This window comes from Malaya genurostris, chromosome 3 (genome assembly GCF_030247185.1).
Source record: "Malaya genurostris strain Urasoe2022 chromosome 3, Malgen_1.1, whole genome shotgun sequence".
Classification (NCBI taxonomy): Eukaryota; Metazoa; Arthropoda; class Insecta; order Diptera; family Culicidae; genus Malaya; species Malaya genurostris.
Window position 1 is genome coordinate 266,852,744 of NC_080572.1, and position 21,191 is coordinate 266,873,934.

Below are 21,191 nucleotides of genomic sequence, written 5' to 3' on the forward strand. Positions count from 1 at the left end.
CAGAATTCGATGGGGACGCATGGTCGACTGTTATTAATTTTTTAGAAAAAATCAAATATTTTGGTCGTCCACATTTTTAAAAAATATGGAAACATACCACTTTAACATGTCCAAAAATTCTTTATTTATCACTAAAAAATCCAGGGTGGTGCAAAAATTGGAAGAGGGAAAAAATATGTTTCAAAATTTTGTAGTATTTTTTAATAAAAAAAATACATCTTCAAAAATTTTGAAAAAAAATGTAAAGCATCCCCATAATGCCTTAAACATGCCTGATTTTTTTCAAATTTTTCGGAGAAGCAGTTTCTTCAAAAATCAAATAAAATAAAAATCAATAGAACCACCCTAGCTCCGTCAATATGGCAGTTAAAGGGTTGAAACTTTGAGAAAATTGTTTCCAGTCTATGACCTTTCGAATGTGGTATAACAATATGAATTCCCTTTGGGGGCAGATTTTACATGCTTATCCTGCTTTAGCCTTTCTGTACGAATGGAATATTGTGGCATTTGAGAAGTTAAGTAGTTATGAATTGTATCGTTTGAAGAATTATGTTACCTGTAAAATTCATAGTTTCTTTCTGTGTAGTAACGCTTATGCCAAAGGAAAAAATGTCGTATTATTTCTCTAAGATCAATAATGGAGGCTCTGAAACGAATCGATTAATTATGTCACTTTCGAATTCTCTGCGGAGAAAACAGAGCTGGTCGTCTTTTCAAGAAATGATTCAAGATATGATCCCGCGCAGCTTCAGCTTCATATGAGGGAAAGAATGATCCAACAAGTTATGACTTTCAAATACCTCGGGGTGTGGTTTGATTCCAAATGCACATGGTGAGGACACATTAGGTATCTGATAACAAAAATGCCAACAAAGAGTAAATTTTCTTCGAACAATAACAGGATCTTGGTGGGGTGCTCATCCGGAAGATCTAATAAAATTGTATCAGACAACGATACTTTCAGTGATGGAATATGGATGCGTTTGCTCTCATATTATCAAACTTGAGCGAATTCAGTATCGTTGTTTGCGAATTGCTTTAGGCTGCATGCATTCGACACATACAAAGAGTCTTGAAGTTCTGGCGGGAGTTCTTCCATTGAAAGATCGTTTTTGGGTTTGAGGTACTGAATTCCCTGGTTATTAATAACTTCGAAAGGCTAGTTGAGCTTCAATCTGCATGACAAACCAATGCTTGGGAGCAACGTGAAACACGATTTTTATACTGTAACATACAAATGTTTCTGAGTGCCAAAAAGACTGTGTACAGCATACTTTTTCATGAAATTTTGCCTCGGACCGATTTTAGAACGGTTCGTTTTTGGCAACATAATTGTTCAAATATGACACATGTAAATCAGATGATGGCAGCATTTTCGAGTTGAAAGAAATTCCATAATTATATCGATTTAAACTACTTACAACAATAACCTCTGGAATAACATAACACCCATATACCATTCGACTCAGTTCGTCGAGATCAGAGAATGCGTGTGTGACAAATAATTTCACTCAATTTTCGCGGAGATGGCTCAACCGTTTTCTACAAACTCAGATTCATATGTAAAGTGGTATACTCCCAAACAAGGTTCCTAAATTTCATGAATTTATGATGATGAAAAAAATCATCATTATTGCGAATTTTTTCCAGAATTATCGTTCCACAAAATAAATTCAAATGTTTTGCACGATACAAAGCATCATTAGAACAACATTTTGTAATTTTTTCGTGGAAAAATATTGAAAACAAACGAACGCAGCATAGTTAGAGTAGAAGTTTTTCTAGACCCCAACGGTTTCTGTTTGATTTTTTTTTTTAATTTTTTTAATTTTTGGTGGTTGTTCAAAGTGAAAACTACGATTTTTCACGAAAAAACCGCCATTTTGTAGCCTCCCCAAAGTAACAAACAATGAAAAGGAACACGTTGGGGTTGGGTTTTTTATATGTAGAAAGTGTGTGAAAAATTTGAAAAAAATTGGTGCGTTAGTTTTTGAATGGCAATGGACACCGACTTTCAAAACCTGCTTTCGAGGAAAACGCGTTTAAAGGTTATTGTCTATAAAATCAATGGAAACAATTATTTACTCCAGGGAGCCCGTAGGGTCTAACATTTTCAAAAAATCATATTTTTACCTTTTTTTATATATATAAAAAATAGGTATAGAATTCGCTCAAACTTTCGAAAATTTTTCCGAGGCCCGGAGGGCCGAATGACATATACCAATCGATTCAGCTCGACGAACTGAGCAAATGTCTGTGTGTGTGTGTGTGTGTGTGTGTGTGTGTGTGTGTGTGTGTGTGTGTGTGTGTGTGTGTGTGTGTGTGTGTGTGTGTGTGTGTGTGTGTGTGTATGTGAGTTGTCAACTAAGAGGTCGAGATCTCAGAGATGGCTGGACCGATTTTGATCAAACTAGTCGCAAATGAAAGGTCTCCCCGTCACCCAAAACGCTATTGAATGGTTTTGAGATCGGATGTTTACTTTTTGAGTTATTCGAATTTTTATGTCAAAATTTTCAGTTTTTTTACAGTAGCTGTCACAATTGACCTTGAAAACAGAATATGTTTTCAGACTTAGATTCCGCACGATAATACCTATTCAACAAGCCATAGATTGTTAAAATCCGTCCATTTTTAACGGAGATATCGAAATTTTTGTGTAAACGACGTTTCCCCCTATTCCAGCAGTAGGAGTTTTGAGCGCTGTATGACAAAGCAATGCTTGGGAGCAACGGAAAACACGATTTTCTATTCTGTTACATACAATTGTTTCTAAGTACCAAAAAGACTGTGTACAGCATCCTTTTTCATGACATTTAGCCTCGGACCGATTTTAGCACGGCTCGTTTTTGGCAACATAATCGTTCGAATATGACATATATAAACCAGATGATGGCAGATTTTTTTTAAATTATATTGTTTTAAACTACTTACAGCAATAAATGCTGGAAGAACATAACATCCATATACCATTCGAATCAGTTCATCGAGATCAGCAAATGCGTGTGTGACAAATAATTTCACTCAATTTTCTCGGAGAATTTCTTTTCTACAAATTCAGATTCATATGAAAAGTCGTATGCTCCCAAACAAAGTTCCTGAATTATGTTTGGTTCCGACCTCTGGTTCCGGAACTACAGGATGATATGTGAAACGAGATCAAAATTGTGTAACTCATTCTTCTCGTAGATGGCTGAACCGATCTAAGATTCAAATGAAATCTAAGAATCATCTAAGATGCAAATGAAAAGTTTCAAGATTCTTCAAAACATCTTGTTCTTCAGTCAGATCCAACTTCCGGTTTCGTGGATACAGGGTGATTAGCATAAAAATGTCTATTCCACATGAATTAATCAGGTTTATCGGGTTAGCAGATTTGGATAGTCGATAAAAAAAATTAACTTTTTTCAGTTTTAGTGGTATTCAGTTGTCGATTCAGAAGGCACCTAAAAATTTACTTCGTGCTATGATTTCTCAAAGATGTCTTCACTGATTTTCAAATATTTTGAAACAAATGTAAACTATACAGCTATTCAGGTGAATTTATCTGACTTCGGCCATACCGATTTTAGAATTCCGGTTCCAGTATAAAATCGTTTCTCAAAGCTTAATCGTTTTCTCTAAAAAAGCCTAATCAAATTTCAGAAACAAAAATTCAAATTAAAATAAACTTATATACAAAATTAATCAATTTTATAAATACATACAAAAAAATAATGTATTTAATCCAATTAAGCTTCAAAGTTGTACTCAAAACTGTAATTTATTCGTCATATGGCCATACGAATCGGTTTGGGTTATGCTGGTTCCTGAATACCGGCTCTTGAAGTACCTTAAATTACCGTAAATTCTAAAGTGGAACTTACATATCATGGCATGTTTAATCGATTATCACACTTTTAGATTCAAATTCGATTGTATTTGAAGTTTCGACATTACAGAGTAATGAGTGATTATAATCTCAAATTGTCGCTTAAAACGACGGTCATTAAAATAATGTAATGAAAACTTAAACACCGAAGAATATTCATGCAAAAAACACATGCGAATTGATAAAAAAAGGTATCATCTCACTGCTAGGTGGATTAATCACGTTTTTCTTTTATACTTTATTATAACGAAACATATGTAAAAGTCCATAACTTCCAGAGTTTTGTTCCAATAAGCTTGAAAATTTCACAGAAAATTCTTCAAATATTTTACTATAAGAAAATGTCAAGAAAATAATAAATGATTTTTCAACAGTGTTAGACCCTACCCACCCCTTAAAGGTGTAGGTTCTCAAACGAAAACGGTATAAGTTAGTAAAAATCGGTTCAGCCATTTCCGAGAAAACCTAGTGAGATTATTTGACACACACACAGACAATTTTTACTAGTCGGTTTTTCAAGTGATTGCATAACCTTTCTATATGAGAAAGGTGACAAGTTTAACGTCATTAATTACCGAGATAAGATCTAAGATCTTCGAATCAATCATCAATACTACTCTATTGTCAGCTTGTCGCCATTATATTAGCAGTTGCCAGCAGAGCTAATAAAAGTCATTTTCATTGACTGAAAAATAAACGAAAATGACAAGAAATTATTGTCACTCTCAGTTTCGCTTGCAAACTATGAGAACGAAATCCATGTCCAGTCAATGACATAAACGGGAAAGTAGTTTCAAAATTGTGTTTTTTCTTTCATTTGCCCTTTCAGTCATTTGCAGTTTTCAGTGCAAATCCTATAGTATTCAGTGTCGATATTCAACCAAAGCTGTGAGAATTGAAAACGACAGAAAAAGGTTTCACAATAAGTTTTAACTGTTGGTGCTCGAATTTGTAGTAGTTTTGGTTTCCAAAGAAGTTCTGGGATGTAATTACTTCGATTTGCCATATTTTAGTCACTTTTTATAGCCAAGCGTCACATATTTTCAATACACCGATGCAAGAATGAAAATTTCAATTCTGCTGTTGCTACCTGAAGACGTTAGTTTGGTTTCGTCTTGTCATAGAGGGAAGAGTGACGTTGGCAATTATGCTCTCTCATTTTTTCGATGAGAAACTAAAATGCTTCGTCTCTCTTCGTTTGTTCTGGTGTCGGTCATTTGCGAATGAGACAGTAAAACATTGAAAATGAGACTGCTGAAATGGTTTCTTTCATTGAGAATGTGTGACAATTTTAAGCTCTGGTTGCCAGCATGGATTCTTTCCTGGTCGGTCGGTTGAGACAAATCTCGTTTGTTTTACATCGTTTTGCACCGAACAATAATTCCAGATCGACCCGGTCTACACTGACCTTAAGGCTGCTTTCTATTCTGTGAACCACGCAATTTTGTGAATCAAGCTGAGCAAACTAGGAGGCACGACCAGATTTTGTCAATGGCTCCGAACATATCTCGTTAATCGTAAAGTTGTCGTACAAATTGGAAATACTACATCTGAACCCTTTACAAGGGAAGTACTCTAGGTCCACTTCTTTTTTCGTTGTTTGTGAACGATGCTGTATTTGTCACATTGTGGTAAATCATTTTTTGCTGACGATTTGTAAATATATTTGAAAAATTTGAAATTTATTCGCAAAGAAGCTGATTACCGTGAGTTGCAACATCTTGTTAATATGTTTTACGAATAGTGTGTAAGAAATAAAATGGATCTTTGTGTTTCGAAATGTTCCGTCATGAGCTATCATCGTACAAGAAGCATATTCAATTTTAATTGCACCGCTACTGGCACTCAGCTGCAACGCGGTGATCACGTCAAAGATCTAAGTGTTATTGTAGATGAAAAACTAACGTACACCCGCCATCTTTCAGCAACGATTGACAAAGCAAATCGATTACTTGGATTCATATTTAAAATCTCGAGTGAATTTCGTGACCCACTTTGTTTAAAACCGCTATATTGCTCATTGGTTCGTTCACAGCTGGAATTTGCGAATGTTGTTTGGATTCAAAGAATCACACTTCTTACACAAAAATGTAACGCAAATGTCATGCGCTAGGCTTGAAGAATGATGCCGAATATGTAGCATAAATGTTGAAGCATGCTCTTTTGAAACACTCGAATAAATTGGTGTCAAAAATGAGCCCAAATTAGTGTCAGAAATTATCTCAATAAAAAGGAAAAACATATTTTAATGAGCCTGTCTCGATGAAAGTAAAAGGCACACCACTAGGTGGATTAAGAACAGGTTTTTATCCATGAATCCACATGAAAGCATGATGATCTTGCAAGGTATTTTCAGCTGCAAAAAAAAATCCAGATTTTCGTGACAAGCAACACTACGAATTCCCAAACAGACAGGCAGAAGGGCCTAGAAAAAATATTCTTTGGTACATTAATGCTCATAATGGTCCGGTTCCAGCCAATTCGGAAGTATTGGGAACAGGAAAAAGCTGAAATATCACAATCTCTCACTCCAGGAGACATAAAACCTCCTCATCATTTATATCAACAGATTACTATAATCCAACAGATACATGTATGTACTTAAGGGGCTGTCCATAAAAGACGTCACGCCGCAAGGGGGAGGGGGGTGTTTCACAAAACGTGACCTTTTGTGACAAGGGGAAGGGGGCAGGGTTGTTGGAATGTGACGTCCAATATTTTCAATGAGCGCATTTTTTAAATACCTAATTATATTACTGGTTTGCCTTAGTTCCTGAAAAAAAAAACTCCACAATAAACATTCTATAGGAAAACGTGTATTTGTTGATGTAAAAGCATCTTCTTGTAAATTCGGAAATGAATGATGCAGGGAATCATTTCTGTTGTGATCAGCAAAAGTGCACGGAGGGGTGAGTAAATTAGCGAAATTAATAAATTTTGTCTAATATGAGTAAAAAAGATGCCTTCAAACGGTTTAACTTAAGTTATGCACTGACAATTTTAGTAAATGTATATGAGTTTGGAAGCACCAATCGCTTGGAATTATGGATTTTATAACTTTCGGAAATCTTATGACAGGTAGTAAGCAGATGTGGAACATAAACCACACAAAGAATGAAAAAATTTCAGAAAGTTTGTTTGGTCGGTCGCACAGTGGTTCGAATCAATAAAAACGTGGACATAAATCAGTAGCTGCCAAACCGTTCTTTTAATGCATATAGTTGCTTTGAAGAAATTATTTACAAATATATACTGCGTAATTTGATCCTATCATTAAGTATTCATGGCCTACTTTGAAAAAAAATGTAACCATAACTTTTTTTTTCTGAAGAGATAGAAATTTTTTTTCTTCTACAAAGTTTTAGAACTATTAAAAATAATTTACTTTGTCAAATATACCAAAAGTCTAGGTCGCACCGTTTCGGATATACAAAGCGTTTTTATGGCAACCCCCTTAAAATCAGTTTTTTATTCATAAATTGTTTCGAGTTATTTTGTTATGCATACTTTGTTTGGAATAATTGTAGAATTTATAAAATCGCATATTTTCGTTGAAGATAGTGCATAGGTTTGTTCTTTCCTGGCAAAGTTATGCAACGTTTTAGCTTTTTTTTACCTAGGATAAAACCTTGCACCGAAGCGAAATATGCAACTTTATGCAGCTGATTTTTACAAAATTTGTAGGAAAAGATGTGCCCAATATCATAAAAAAAATCTAAGTGGAACTCGGTGGAACTTTTTTTTTTAGGTCTTTTCAAAGTTAGTTTTAATTACTGAATTATGGCAACCCCCTTAAAACTAGTTTTCTAGTCATAACTTGTTTCGTGTTATTTTTTTATGCATACTTCGTTTGGAATAATTGTGGAAAATATAAAATTTCACAATTTTATAGAAGCTAATGCATAAGTTTATTATTTTCTGGAAAATTTATGCATAATTTTACTTCTTACCTGGAAAACCTTGTGCCGAAGCGAAATATGCAACTTAATGCAGCAAACTTTTATAATACTTATAGGAGAACATGTACCTTATCCAATTTATTTTCCGATGAGAATATCTTGAGTAATATTCGTGTGACTCATTTTCACTATGGCCATGCTGAAACCATGAATGAAGTCTGTACAGACTTTCACTGATTTTTAAGAGCTAACATGTCTTCGAAGAAGTTTTACAAAATTATATAACGCTTCTTTTGAAAGTAGCACCTTTATTTTTGTTAAGGAGGTAGTACCGATTTCGAAAAAAAATAATTTTGTTTTTGACGAAAATTTTTTTTTTTCTATCTCATTTTAAAGAAAAAAACATTTCAAGTATTTTTGCTGAAGATTTGAATAATGTAAAAAAAATATTTTTTGAGATATTCGCTTTATTTTAAAAACAGTTTTTTTTTTGGATTTACCTACGTAGAATTTATCTCTATCACCTAAGTATCTACTACGAAGTTAGCATTTAAATAAGTAACTTTTCCCAATACTTTTCACAACCTAATCAATCAACTAGGTAGCTAATGTTACCTAATAAATCATTACAATATGTCACTTAGTCGCATTGCATTCGATCAATCAGTATCAGCCACGCTATCGTCCGAGTTTTCCGTATCGCTAATTTCTTGTTCTGTTGTAAGTTCTAGCATATCAATTGCTTCCTGTGACAATTTCTTTCCAGTTTTGATAGGTTTGTAATAAATATTCGAAATCATTGGGTCAGACGCTACTAGGAGTCTACAAAAAACATCTGTCATCGTTTTTTCACGGCTGTTTTTCCTCGTGCCCAAGTTTGGATTTTTTTATTTGTTTATAATTTTTAACTTTTTTCATTCAATAAACTATAACGGTTGTTTTATGAAATCGCTTATTTGAAAACTAAGAAAAAACCGTAAATTCAGGCCTTGGACGAATTTTTGTATCTTTGTTATATTTTACAAGCTGTTGAAAAAAGGCTTTGTGTGAAATACCCCATGGATTATTACTATACATGCTATGCACGTATGCAAATATATGAAAAATATTTCTATCCTATTTCCGACTACCAGTCTGGACGCGCGTAAACACGCATAAACAAGTTCAAAATTGTTGCGATTTTTATTTTGTTACTTTTTACAATTGACAATATTAGAATAAATCTAAGTGGAACTAGATGCAATTTTAGGCCTTTTCAAATTTAGTTTTAATTATTGAAAATCCGAAAAATTATCAAAACTTCAACACATATTTAAAAAATGGAAAAATGTTTTCTAGACAAAATATGATAAAGTATTGTTAAAGTATAAACCTTTACGAAGAGATTTCATGTTTAAACGTGTAAATAAATTGAGTTATCGCGAAGCAACACGATTTTTAAGACGAGATCTTGATCGGGCGACGCTCACTGCAAAAGTGAGTTACAGAAATAGCAGACGCGTGGCGCCCTCTGTTTCTTAACCATTCATGGTTTCAGCATGGCCATAGTGAAAATGAGTCACACGAATATTACTCAAGATATTCTCATCGGAAAATAAATTTGATAAGGTACATGTTCTCCTATAAGTATTATAAAAGTTTGCTGCATTAAGTTGCATATTTCGCTTCGGCACAAGGTTTTCTAGGTAAGAAGTAAAATTATGCATAAATTTTCCAGAAAATAATAAACTTATGCATTAGCTTCTATAAAATTGTGAAATTTTATATTTTCCACAATTATTCCAAACGAAGTATGCATAAAAAAATAACACGAAACAAGTTATGACTAGAAAACTAGTTTTAAGGGGGTTGCCATAATTCAGTAATTAAAACTAACTTTGAAAAGACCTAAAAAAAAAGTTCCACCGAGTTCCACTTAGATTTTTTTTATGATATTGGGCACATCTTTTCCTACAAATTTTGTAAAAATCAGCTGCATAAAGTTGCATATTTCGCTTCGGTGCAAGGTTTTATCCTAGGTAAAAAAAAAGCTAAAATGTTGCTTAACTTTGCCAGGAAAGAACAAACCTATGCACTATCTTCAACGAAAATATGCGATTTTATAAATTCTACAATTATTCCAAACAAAGTATGCATAACAAAATAACTCGAAACAATTTATGAATAAAAAACTGATTTTAAGGGGGTTGCCATAAAAACGCTTTGTATATCCGAAACGGTGCGACCTAGACTTTTGGTATATTTGACAAAGTAAATTATTTTTAATAGTTCTAAAACTTTGCAGAAGAAAAAAAATTTCTATCTCTTCAGAAAAAAAAGTTATAGTTACATTTTTTGTCAAAGTAGGCCATGAATACTTAATGATAGGATCAAATTACGCAGTATATATTTGTAAATAATTTCTTCAAAGCAACTATATGCATTAAAAGAACGGTTTGGCAGCTACTGATTTATGTCCACGTTTTCATTGATTCGAACCACTGTGGGTCGCATCGAAATTTCATACTTCTTGATGTATTTAAAATTCATTCAGCAATACCATGTTGGCGGAGTAATATCAATAAAACCAGCAAATAGCATTAACATATATGCATGTTCAATTATAAAGCATGCCATGCAGCTGATTAATTTACCATGTTTAGCTTGGATATCAAACACAGAAATAACAGCCCAAACCAAACCAAATTATTTGCAAACCAAATCTTTGCTGCTGTGACAATTTGTGATAATGGGGGTGGGGTGCCAAAAATTGCAAAAAAAAAAAGCGTGACGTCTTTTATGGACAGCCCCTAACACTATCAATTACAACTAACCCTAGCTAACTAACTCTACAGCAATTAGATGACACTAAGCCCGCCGGGTCAGCGATGGTGATTTTACATAAAAACTAGAGAAAAGGAAATATGTGGAAGTTTAAATGCTGTAAAAGGGTTGGTAGGAGAAGGAAGTTGTAAATTAGAGTGGGCGAACGAAACGGGGTTAGAACCGAAATGGTTCTGCAAAAGTTCTATAAAAGTGAAAAAGTAACTAGAGGTGTGACCGAAAAGAAGAAAAGGTGGAACCAAATCACAACTGAGTCCGAGAGTTCAATAAAACCAAATCTAACCAAATCAGCTCTTTTGTGACCAGATATTAAATAAATCAGGAATCAAAACTAGAAATATCTCATTTCACGGACATGCTACTATAAATATCCGTCATTGGTAGCGAAGTTCATTTCAGGTGACATATTGTTCTAAATTGTAGTAGACATTGTCCAAAACACCACGAAATCAAAATAACTAAAAACACTGAATAAGACAACCATTAAAAATAGCTCTTTTGCAACTTACTGCCGTTATCCGAACCAGTGCCGATGACGAATAAGGTTCATCATTTATTAGAACAAACTTTCCGTGAACTGAGCCAATCCGGAAATAAACAACGTACCCGAGTATTGAGTTGATGGAAAGCCTTGAAGGTACGAGAAACTATTTTGCTGGCGGGAAGAAAACGAGTCTTTCCCCTTCCCCAGGACGCGATAGATTACATGTGCTACTTTTGCTTTGAGGAGCTCCGCAGTAACGCTAACCACACACACACACAACATAATCTAATTTATTTGCTCTAGCTTTTTCCGGTTGCCGACAGCTTCATCACGTGGTTGGCTGATGGCTTATAGAGTTCGACTATTGTTCTTTCACTTTGCCAGACAGCAAGCAGGCGAGCAGCTAACTTCAGAAGCTTTCCGTTTCCTGCAGTTTTCTCGCACTCACCAGCTAACGGCAATGGGCGGAATTCCGCCCGGTATCCCAGAGCCACACGAGTTTAGGGGCGTTTATTGCTGCCGCCACTTACTGGTGCAGTGCCTTTGTTAAGTAGGATGCGAAATGGAAGCGCGCCCATCGTGTGCAATTTCTTCTTCAGTCCTGCTTTACTTTGTACACGGATATACAGTCACTGTACAACCAACAGGAAGCTTCTGCCGAAGGAAAGGAATGAGTAATCTACCCCCCACTACCAACGGTGGGAGGGGGTTTTGGATGCCGTGAAAACTGTTCGAAATTCGTGGTTTGTCAGATCGGCTTTGTCCCGGTGCCATTAGGTGCTCATTAGACTGCAGTTGTTTATGTTTCCCTCACTGAAAGTAATGACTTTCTATTTGTGGTGTAGCGCAGGTTGGGGCAAGTGTCGCGATTACAAATTACTGTATATTCATTACAGTTAGGTCGTTGAATCGAATTGAAGAAATTGGACGACTGACTGTACTCTAGACCATGCGAATCGACAACAAACTGGCGGCGGTAAAGCAGAAGTTGAAAGTTCATACAAATTACAAATGCGTGCATAGGTAAGTTTGTACGGAGCAGTTATTCAGGAAGAACGAAAACCATTTGTTGGCTATTTTGCGTCACTACTGTTGACCTTGAATTTGTCCATGCCCATTAACTTTCCGATGTGTGGAATATTTCAATAGTTTTCCTGTCGAGTTCAGTCAATGCAGCTCGCCTGAACTGTCCGCACAAGCGAAGAAATCATTTTACGAAAAATGTTGGAGCAGATTTTCGCTAATGATGATGTACGGGACAATCGTTGCAATGGACCCAACACACCGATGGGATTATTTTTCCGTGGAAAAACCATTTTCCTTACTGGTGGTACCGGATTTTTGGGTAAATTGTTCATTGAGAAATTGTTACGGTGCGGGGTGCGTGAAATTATTGTGATCGTGCGAGCCAAACGCGACCGAACTCCACGGGAACGAATGCAGAGACAGCTCGAACGAGAAGCGGTAAGTTAGAAGCATCATTGAGCGTTTCCTTCAACCGATAATCTCGTCTCTTTTTTTGACGATTCCAACCGGTAGCTTTATACGAGCTACGCAAAACATCCGGACTACTATTGGGACCGTTTGCGGATCATGGAAGGCGCCCTGGAGTACAGTGAACTGGGCCTCACCGAGCTGGATATCGACTATCTGCAGAACAATGTCGACATTGTGATTCATTCGGCTGCGGACGTGCGTTTTGATAACTCGCTGAAAACCAGCGTCAAAACAAACGTTTTCGGTACTAATGAACTGCTCAAAATCGCCCTGGGAATGAAAAAACTGCTCTCCTTTCTGTACATCTCTACGGCGTACTCCAACTGCATCCATGAAGTAGTGTCGGAAAATTTTTACGATCTGACTGTCGATCCAATGATGTTGGTGAAACTTGTGGACACTGCGGACCAGTACGAGCTAGATGCACTGATGAAAAAAATTTCTCAACCCTGGCCAAACACGTATACCTTTGCCAAAGCCCTGGCTGAGGGTGTCATCAGGAGCTACTGTGGACGACTGCCAGTGGCGGTGGTAAGGCCCTCTATTGGTAAGTACTGTGTTTATTTTCTACTAACATCACGTGCCGATTCAATTGATCGTCTTGCTAAGGCTATTGCATTTTGTACTGTCACTTTATCAGAGTGAGGTGAATACAATTTGGAAAGCAAACGATTGAGCGATGGTTTCACAATTGAACATTGCAAATGACAGATTTTTTTGTCATTAAAAATGCCTTACTCTTCATTATATAGGGCCGGGTGTCAATTAAAAATTAGAAAACTAGCCGCGTTTGTTTTTTGTCATAATTTTAAACGCCAATAACTCTCTGATCTGTGGGTGGGTTTATATAATTTAACTACCAATTGATTCGAAAACCTTTAACTTGAACTTATATAGTTACGTGCAGGCCCGTACGCAGGATTTCGTTTCAGGAGGGGCCCTCAATAAGAAAAATATTGATCCAGAAAATTATGTATGTACCTAATTCTCGGTGTACCGTCGTTTTTAACAGACACTTTAAACTTTTCCACTGGAACTGTCATTATGGAGTATTAAAAAAAAAATGTGACTATGCCCGTGAGAAGGTTATTGATTTCTTTACGTTTACTGTCATGTTATTTCTGTAACACATGTCTCAGACGTTCATAACATTTATATAGCACAACAACCCACAAGACTTGTTATGATGCCTGGTTTTGGATTCAGGCTCCGGAAGTAGTGACCTGAAATTCCAAAACAAAACTCACAAAAATTTTTCAAACATAAATTAACGTTTGAGCACAGCTAATAGTACTAGAAAGACAAGGAGAACGAGAGTGATGCCCAGGTAATTGAAACATAAATCGTTGATTTTACCCATGATTTGAACCATGGTAGCGATGCTCATGTGCTTCATTTGAGGAGTGTATCGAAAATAAGCTATCCACATACATTCGTGTTGTACGCATGTATTTGTGATGTTTTTTATGTTCAGATCACAGCATGCTGTGTGTTTGGCTGTTAGCTTTCGTATGTTTACTTGTTTGTGCGGTTGAAATTCCGCGTTTTCAAAATGTCGCGTATTGAAAAGGAAGTGAAATTTAAGGTTCTGGACACATGGCTAAGTGAGAATGGCATCACTATGCGAAAATTGGCAAAGCGGTCATTAATAAGTTTGGAGAACACTATCCGTTGGATGAGCTACCAGGAAGAGGTAGAAAACCATGATCCAGCATATCAAGTGGCGAAATCACCTGAAGACCTACAAGAAGCAGAAAATCTCGAAACAAAGTGTAGAACAGAAGAAGCGAGCAGCAACAAGAGCCCGGAAATTGTATTCGCGTCTTTTGCAGTGTCCGGATGCATGCATTTTGATGGACGATGAGACTTATGTAAAGGAGGACTCAAAAATCCTTTCAGGTCCACAATGCTTAACTGTCGTTGTTGGGGCGGATGTGAGCGATGCGGACAGGTCGATTCAAGTAGAGAAACTCGGTCGAAAGATACTGGTATGGCAAGCAATATGTACCTGTGGTTTGAAGTCAACCATTTTTTACACAACCGGAACTATAAATGCAGAAATCTATCGATCTGAGTGTCTCCAGGAGAGGTGGCTGCCTTTATATAAGAAGCATAGTACACCTCCACTGTTTTGGCAGGATTAAGCGTCCGCGTCTCTATGCCCAAACCACTCTCAATTGGCTTGCGGAAAAGGGTATACATTTCGTTGAAAAAAAATATCAATCCACCAAATTGCCCTCAGCTTCGACCCATCAAACCTTACTGGGCAATCGTGAAGAGGGTCTTCAAGAAGACTGGTAAGGCAGCTGGGAACATGCAGGAGTTCAATACAATTTGGTATCAAGCGTCCAAAAAATGCAATGCAACACTTGTCCGGAACTTGATGAAGAACGTTCGATCACAAGTTCGAAAATTCTTGAAGGAATAACTTAAATTTCATTCGGTTTTCATTATACTCATGTTTAACCTCGTACAATAACGGATCAATTTGTAGTTTAAATAAAATATCGTTTTTATCATAGTTTGAAAGAAAAATTTGTGGATAGCTTATTTTCGATATATTCCTTAACACCATTTCACATCAATTTCGGTCTTCACTTGCTTCATTAATACACACTAATACTAACTTTTTCTGATTTAAGGTAGGTTTCCAAGACTTCAGTCTATTGTCCGGTAATCATTCTGTTTTTTGGCGTATAATAATGGATTCAACCAAACATGTACTCGAAGTGCGCTTGCGTTTGTCTTTCCAACCCTAAATACATATGTGCGGGATCCAGTGCCAGGATATCTTTCTCATCTGCAGAATCTTGTCCAACTAAAGTTCAATTTTATGTTTTATTATTATTATTGTCATTTATTTAACCCCGATTTCATCCTCCATTTCATGTGGTTTTTAATCTGTTTTGTTTCGTAGAGCTTGCCACGCAGCTTTTATCGGCAGTGGAGTTTTGACCATCACGTAACTCTCAGAACCTCTATCTATCACACGATCAACAGCCCCATAATATTTCCCAATTATTTATTGTTTTTTTTTCTTGAAACCGTTGGAAATAGTTGAATCTTGTAAAATTGCATTTCAATTCATTAAATACTTTTATATTAAGAAACGAACTAATGATTCCTTCATTGCTAGAATAGAACAATTAATTCACTTGCTCATTTTTTGGATCTTTTCTAATCATTTCATAATTTTAACATTAGATTAGATAAAAAAAGATAGATTGGGATGACTAAACTCTTGTAAAGCTTTTCAACAGTTATAACTTACACAAAGAAACACATATGGCGCTTCGTAACACAATAAACATACAAAAGATTAACCGATGTAACGCCACGTAACGCTTGTATCTTTTAAAACTGTAACACACGTAACGTTTTGTAACACCTAAAACTTACAAAAAAGTTATGCATGTAACGATTTGTAACGCCTATAACATACAAAAACGTTATGCATGTAACGATTTGTAACGCCTAAAAATTATTCAAAATAACGAGCGAAACGCTTCGTAACGCCTTTCACTTACAAAAAAGTAACGCATGTAAAAATTCGTAAAGCCTGTGACTTACAAAAGAGTACACACGTAACACCTACAATTCACAAAAAACTAACGCATGTAACGCCTCGAAAAGCTGAAAATGTATACAGAGCCCTGTAACTTACAAAAGGAAACGCTTCGTAAGGCGTAAGTAACGCAATTCACAAAAAACTAACGCATGTAACGCCTCGAAAAGCTGAAAATGTATACAGAGCCCTGTAACTTACAAAAGGAAACGCTTCGTAAGGCATAAGTAACGCATGTAACGTTTTGTAACGCCTATAATTTACAAAAAGTTAACGCATGTAATGCATCGTAACGTCTATAACTTACAAAATGTAACGCATGTAACACATGTAACGCTTCGTAACGTTCATAATTTACTAAATGTAACGCGTGTAACTCTTCGTAACGCCTATAATTTTTTACAAAGTTACGCATGTAACGCTCCGCTACGCATATTACATACAAAACAGTAACACATGTAACGCTTCGTAACGCCTATGATGAACAAAAAAGTAACACATGTAACGCTTCATTACACCTATAACTTACAAAAAAAAAAACAACGCACATAACGCTTCGTAATGCCTATAACTTACAAAAAACAACGCACATAACGCAGTTCGCTTTCACATCTCATCCAAGTCAGTCGATAAAACAAAACCGCTTACGTTCGGAACGGAAGAAACCAAGTACAGTATTGTGTAGTGAACAATAGAACGACCTCGAAGAAGAGTGAACCAAACGAACGAAAGCTACCGCCGGTACGAAAGAATACAATTATTGTTGACTTCAGGCAGTGCAAAATTCGACCTTCAATACGAGAACTTGAAGTTTTGCTTAAGGAGCAAATGCATCTTGACATTAAACGTGTGCACTTACTTCAATGTAATAAGACAAATAATGTTATTTCCATCCAGTTTTATAAAGAGTTGGATGCAATTCGATTCGCAAAAAACAATAATAATACTTAAATTGCCCGACGTTTCGGCCGTTTTTGATGGCCTTTTTCAAGGGAAATTTAGTCAGTTCGTTTTTGTCGAGTACGTTGATTGCCAACGGTAAGAAGTTCAACAATTTTAAACGGCTTTAATTGCTTCGTGGATATTTGCATTTGGTAGTCGATAACAGTCACAGACAGACAGAGAAGGAAGGGAAAATGTGAAAATAATGCACCAAAAATGTCACACACTTTTCTCGGAGATGGAAGTTCTTAAGATGCCATAAGAATATCCCAATTTTTATTGGACTTAAACCCCTACTTCCGCAGATAGGGTGCTCAGTACGAAAACGTTAATTTCAGGAATACTTTGTTCTTAAGCTACCTCTTTATATTGGTTAGTGATTTTTTCTAGTTTGCAGACAATGAGACTCTGTAAACAAATAAACCATTGATAGTTCCATAAATGATTTGCTGAATTTTATCCAAGTCCGACTACCGGTACATTTTTCCTTCCAAAATTCAAATCGTCATAGAGAATCGTAAAAAAATGTGTAGGTCATATTAGTGCATGGTTGAATGAACCGAATGTCACTATGCCGATATCCAACTTTCGGTTCCGGAAATACTGAAAATAATAATCAAATATGATAACATGGAGCTCACTTCACATTCTCACATATGATTGAATAGATACTAGGTGAATAAAAACAGTTTTTTTTCCTATGTGATAAGATCCTTACATTGTTCTGTGTGTTTTCTATTTCTTATAGTTGTATCAACCCTAGAAGATCCGATTGAAGGTTGGACCGACAACGTTTACGGCTTGAACGGTGTTGTAATCGGATTCAGCACCGGACTTTTACATGTTTTGAACGTGAATAGCGAGTACCATGCGGATATCATCCCGGCTGATTTAGTCATCAACTCCAGTTTGGCGGTTATTTGGTACACCACACGAAATCACAATCAACTGTCGGAATCGGCAGAAAATGTTTTCAACTGTACAAGTCGATCCGGTAATCCATTCATCTACGCAGATGTTTATAAGTTCTCCTGGCTGTACAAGAACAAAATTCCAGCTGTACAAACTCTTTGGTATCCCACGTATTTCTTGACGAGCTCGGCCACTCTAAACTACATCCTACAACTGTTGTATCACTTCCTTCCGGCATTGGTCTTTGACATGGTAGCTAGATATAAGGGTATGGAGCCGAAGTACGTTCTGCAAAATTCGGCATCCTAGCTTTACTGTTTCTAATAATCGGTTCTATTTCAGAGTCATGTTTCTCTATCGCAAAATACGACAGTTCAGCGAAGCTCTTGAATTCTTCACTACCAATGAGTGGATCTTCTTGAATGACAAAATGCGCCTGGTTTACGATAGCATGTCCCAGGAGGATAAACAATTTTTCCCATCCGATGTAAAGAACGTAAGCTGGAGCTATTTTTTCCACATCTATCTTCTGGGTCTACGAAAGTACATTCTTCGCGAGAGCCTCGAAAATTTGGACCAAGCCAAGCGGAAACTATTTAAGCTTAAGCTAGCCCACATGGCTTTACTTGGAGTTATTTATTTTGGGCTGTTTGTGATAGCCTGTCTATTTGTGCGATGTTTTTTGACAAGATATGGTTTAGATCAGTTTAGCAACATTTTCTGATATTTAGTTAGCTACAAATTTTTGATAGAATAAAAAATAATACACTTTTTATATAGCACTTTCAAACTTCAATCATTGCGTTTTTCATGAGAACAAACAACATCCGAAAGGTCTGACGGTAGAGTGAATTTAACTTTTCAGTTTTAAAACTCGACTCGACATTTTACTCAACATATTCATGGGAGATGTTTTCATCGAGTAATCACTCCGCAATAAAACGTTCCTGTCCGGACGGTTAAAGCCGCATTTCTACCGGACGAACAGATCCACCTCTACCGAGGATAGATAACGGGAAACCTGCAGCAGGACGGTCGAAGACGGTCTGTGGCTCAGTGAACACGGTGGTCTGCATCGCACCCGGGATGTCGATTATCTGCAGCATACACGCGGACATGCGGTTCTATGTTTGCCCCAACGGTCCAGTCCCTGTCTGTTCGACACTAATGAACTGGTCCCAAACGAGTAGCAAAGCTGAATGGGGAGGAGAAAGAAAAACCTGGATTCCCGTGTCGATGGTTTGCACTAACCACACTAAACGGGATGTGATAGTGCAAACGGTTTGTGAGATTCATGTAGACCTGTGAGTCGTATTCGTATGCTGCTGTGAATGGCGAACTCTTTTTGATAGTACGGGAAAATTTAATTTCAGCTTTGGTGGTATGTTACCGTTTGGAATTATGAAAAAAAAAAACAAACGATGAATGATTTATAGTTGTTGTAGACCACAGACAAAAAAAATACAATGGCTACTCATCAGAAGGGTAATTTTTTTTTGCTGGTATCCTATTTTCAACACTGTTTTTGACATATCAAGCGTGAATCGTGTCTTGTGTCATTGTCAAACTCGATCACTTTGGTCTATAAATTAATCACAGATTGACGATTTTTGTTTGCCCAAAATGGAAGAACTATACATGCCGGACATGTGATTTCAAAAAGACGGTGCCACATCCCACACGGCACGCGAAACAATGACCAAATCGAGAGCCGCCTAAGATGAACAGTTTATCTCTCGTTTTGGGTCCATCAATTGCCCGCCTAGATCGTGTGATTAAACGTTTTTGGACTATTTCATGTAGGGCCATGTTGATGCTTATGACTATAAGAATAAACCAGCAACGATTGACGTATTGGAATATTGAAGCATTTATTTGTAAAATACCGGCCGATATGTTGGAGAGTGTGTACTAACTTTGGAACTTGCGAAGCCGTAACCGACACTTGCATGAAATAATATTCAAACATTGAATTATATTGATCGTTCTGTGTATTGCAATAAAGATTTCATCAATTTTCTCAAATTCTTTGTGTTTTCCTTTTTTTATAATTATAAAAAAAAGATTCGTATTAAACAAATTAAAATTGTAAATCGCTGTACTTTCTGCGCGAATTTGTGCGATGGTTCATCAAATTAAAAAAGATGTTCAACAGCGCCAAATGTCCTCAAGCATGATGTTATCGTTTCGTAATACCCGAACGTCGTTTGATGAAATCTCGGCTGAAGTAAACTGGTAGAGCGCAGTGATCGTTGAGAAGCACGAAACTCTCTGGAGCGTTTGTCCATCAATTGCACAGTCGAATCGAATTGGGTTCAGTATTCGGTGAAACGTTATGACCTGGCATTTTAAAATGCTGACAATCAACCAGTTTCTATGACAACAGGCGACAAATGTATCAAGAAGTTTTTGAAGCCGGATGCAGTCGTCAATAGAGCGAAGCACAAGATATAATTTCAAATCATCGGCATATAGCCAACTCCGTACACCGAAACAGCATCGTTGAAGAACAGCTAGAACAAAAGTGGACCCATATTACTGCCTTGAGGAAAACAAGCAAAGCCTTGGTATTACATTCCTGTAGTGGAATTTGACCTTCTGTTTCAACAGACTTCGCAGCCGATTCAGAGTGTACAGAATCATTGAATGGCTGATGCTACGATTCAACTGACACCTTCCAGGTCGGAACTCGAACATACGACAACTGGTTTGAAAGACCAGTGTCCTATGTATTGAACCGCCAACCCGGGCTTTGAGTAACTCCTGATAAATTTGAGAGCGGAGATGATACCGTAGATGAAGAGCCGAGCTTAATTCGCAGGACTCTACCACATAAGTAAAAGCGTAGCCAGTCAGTAAACTTTTGTGTTGCGCAACATCTTGCACAATAGTATTCGGTATTCAATTCGGTCGAAAGCGGCTTTCAGATCAATGCATACTGCTTCAATATGTACTCAATTCTCCAAACTCGAAAAACAAGTGGAAGTGAAATCTAAAAGATTCGTGCTGACTGAACGACCTGGCATAAATCCATGCTAATCGATAGAGATGTAATTTTTAGTACGAAAAAGTACCTCAGTGCTCACAATTATTTCAAATAGCTTAGATGCAGCTAATAAATTGGTTATGCCTCGATAATTTCTAACATTTGCACGATCACCGCTCTTGTATACTAGAAACATGAAAGACTGCTTCCAAGTC

The 21,191-nt window shown here is 36.6% G+C and overlaps 1 protein-coding gene across 1 annotated transcript; it reads left to right on the top strand.

Moving 5' to 3' along the window:
- The first annotated feature begins 12,229 nt into the window (after positions 1-12,229).
- Positions 12,230-18,753, top strand: LOC131434998 (fatty acyl-CoA reductase wat-like). Its single transcript, XM_058602424.1, has 4 exons — positions 12,230-12,538; positions 12,614-13,118; positions 17,827-18,271; positions 18,333-18,753. Exons 1-4 carry the CDS (start codon positions 12,296-12,298, stop codon positions 18,712-18,714), a joined length of 1,575 nt encoding a protein of 524 aa, XP_058458407.1. The 5' UTR covers positions 12,230-12,295; the 3' UTR covers positions 18,715-18,753.
- Positions 18,754-21,191: the final 2,438 nt, after the last annotated feature.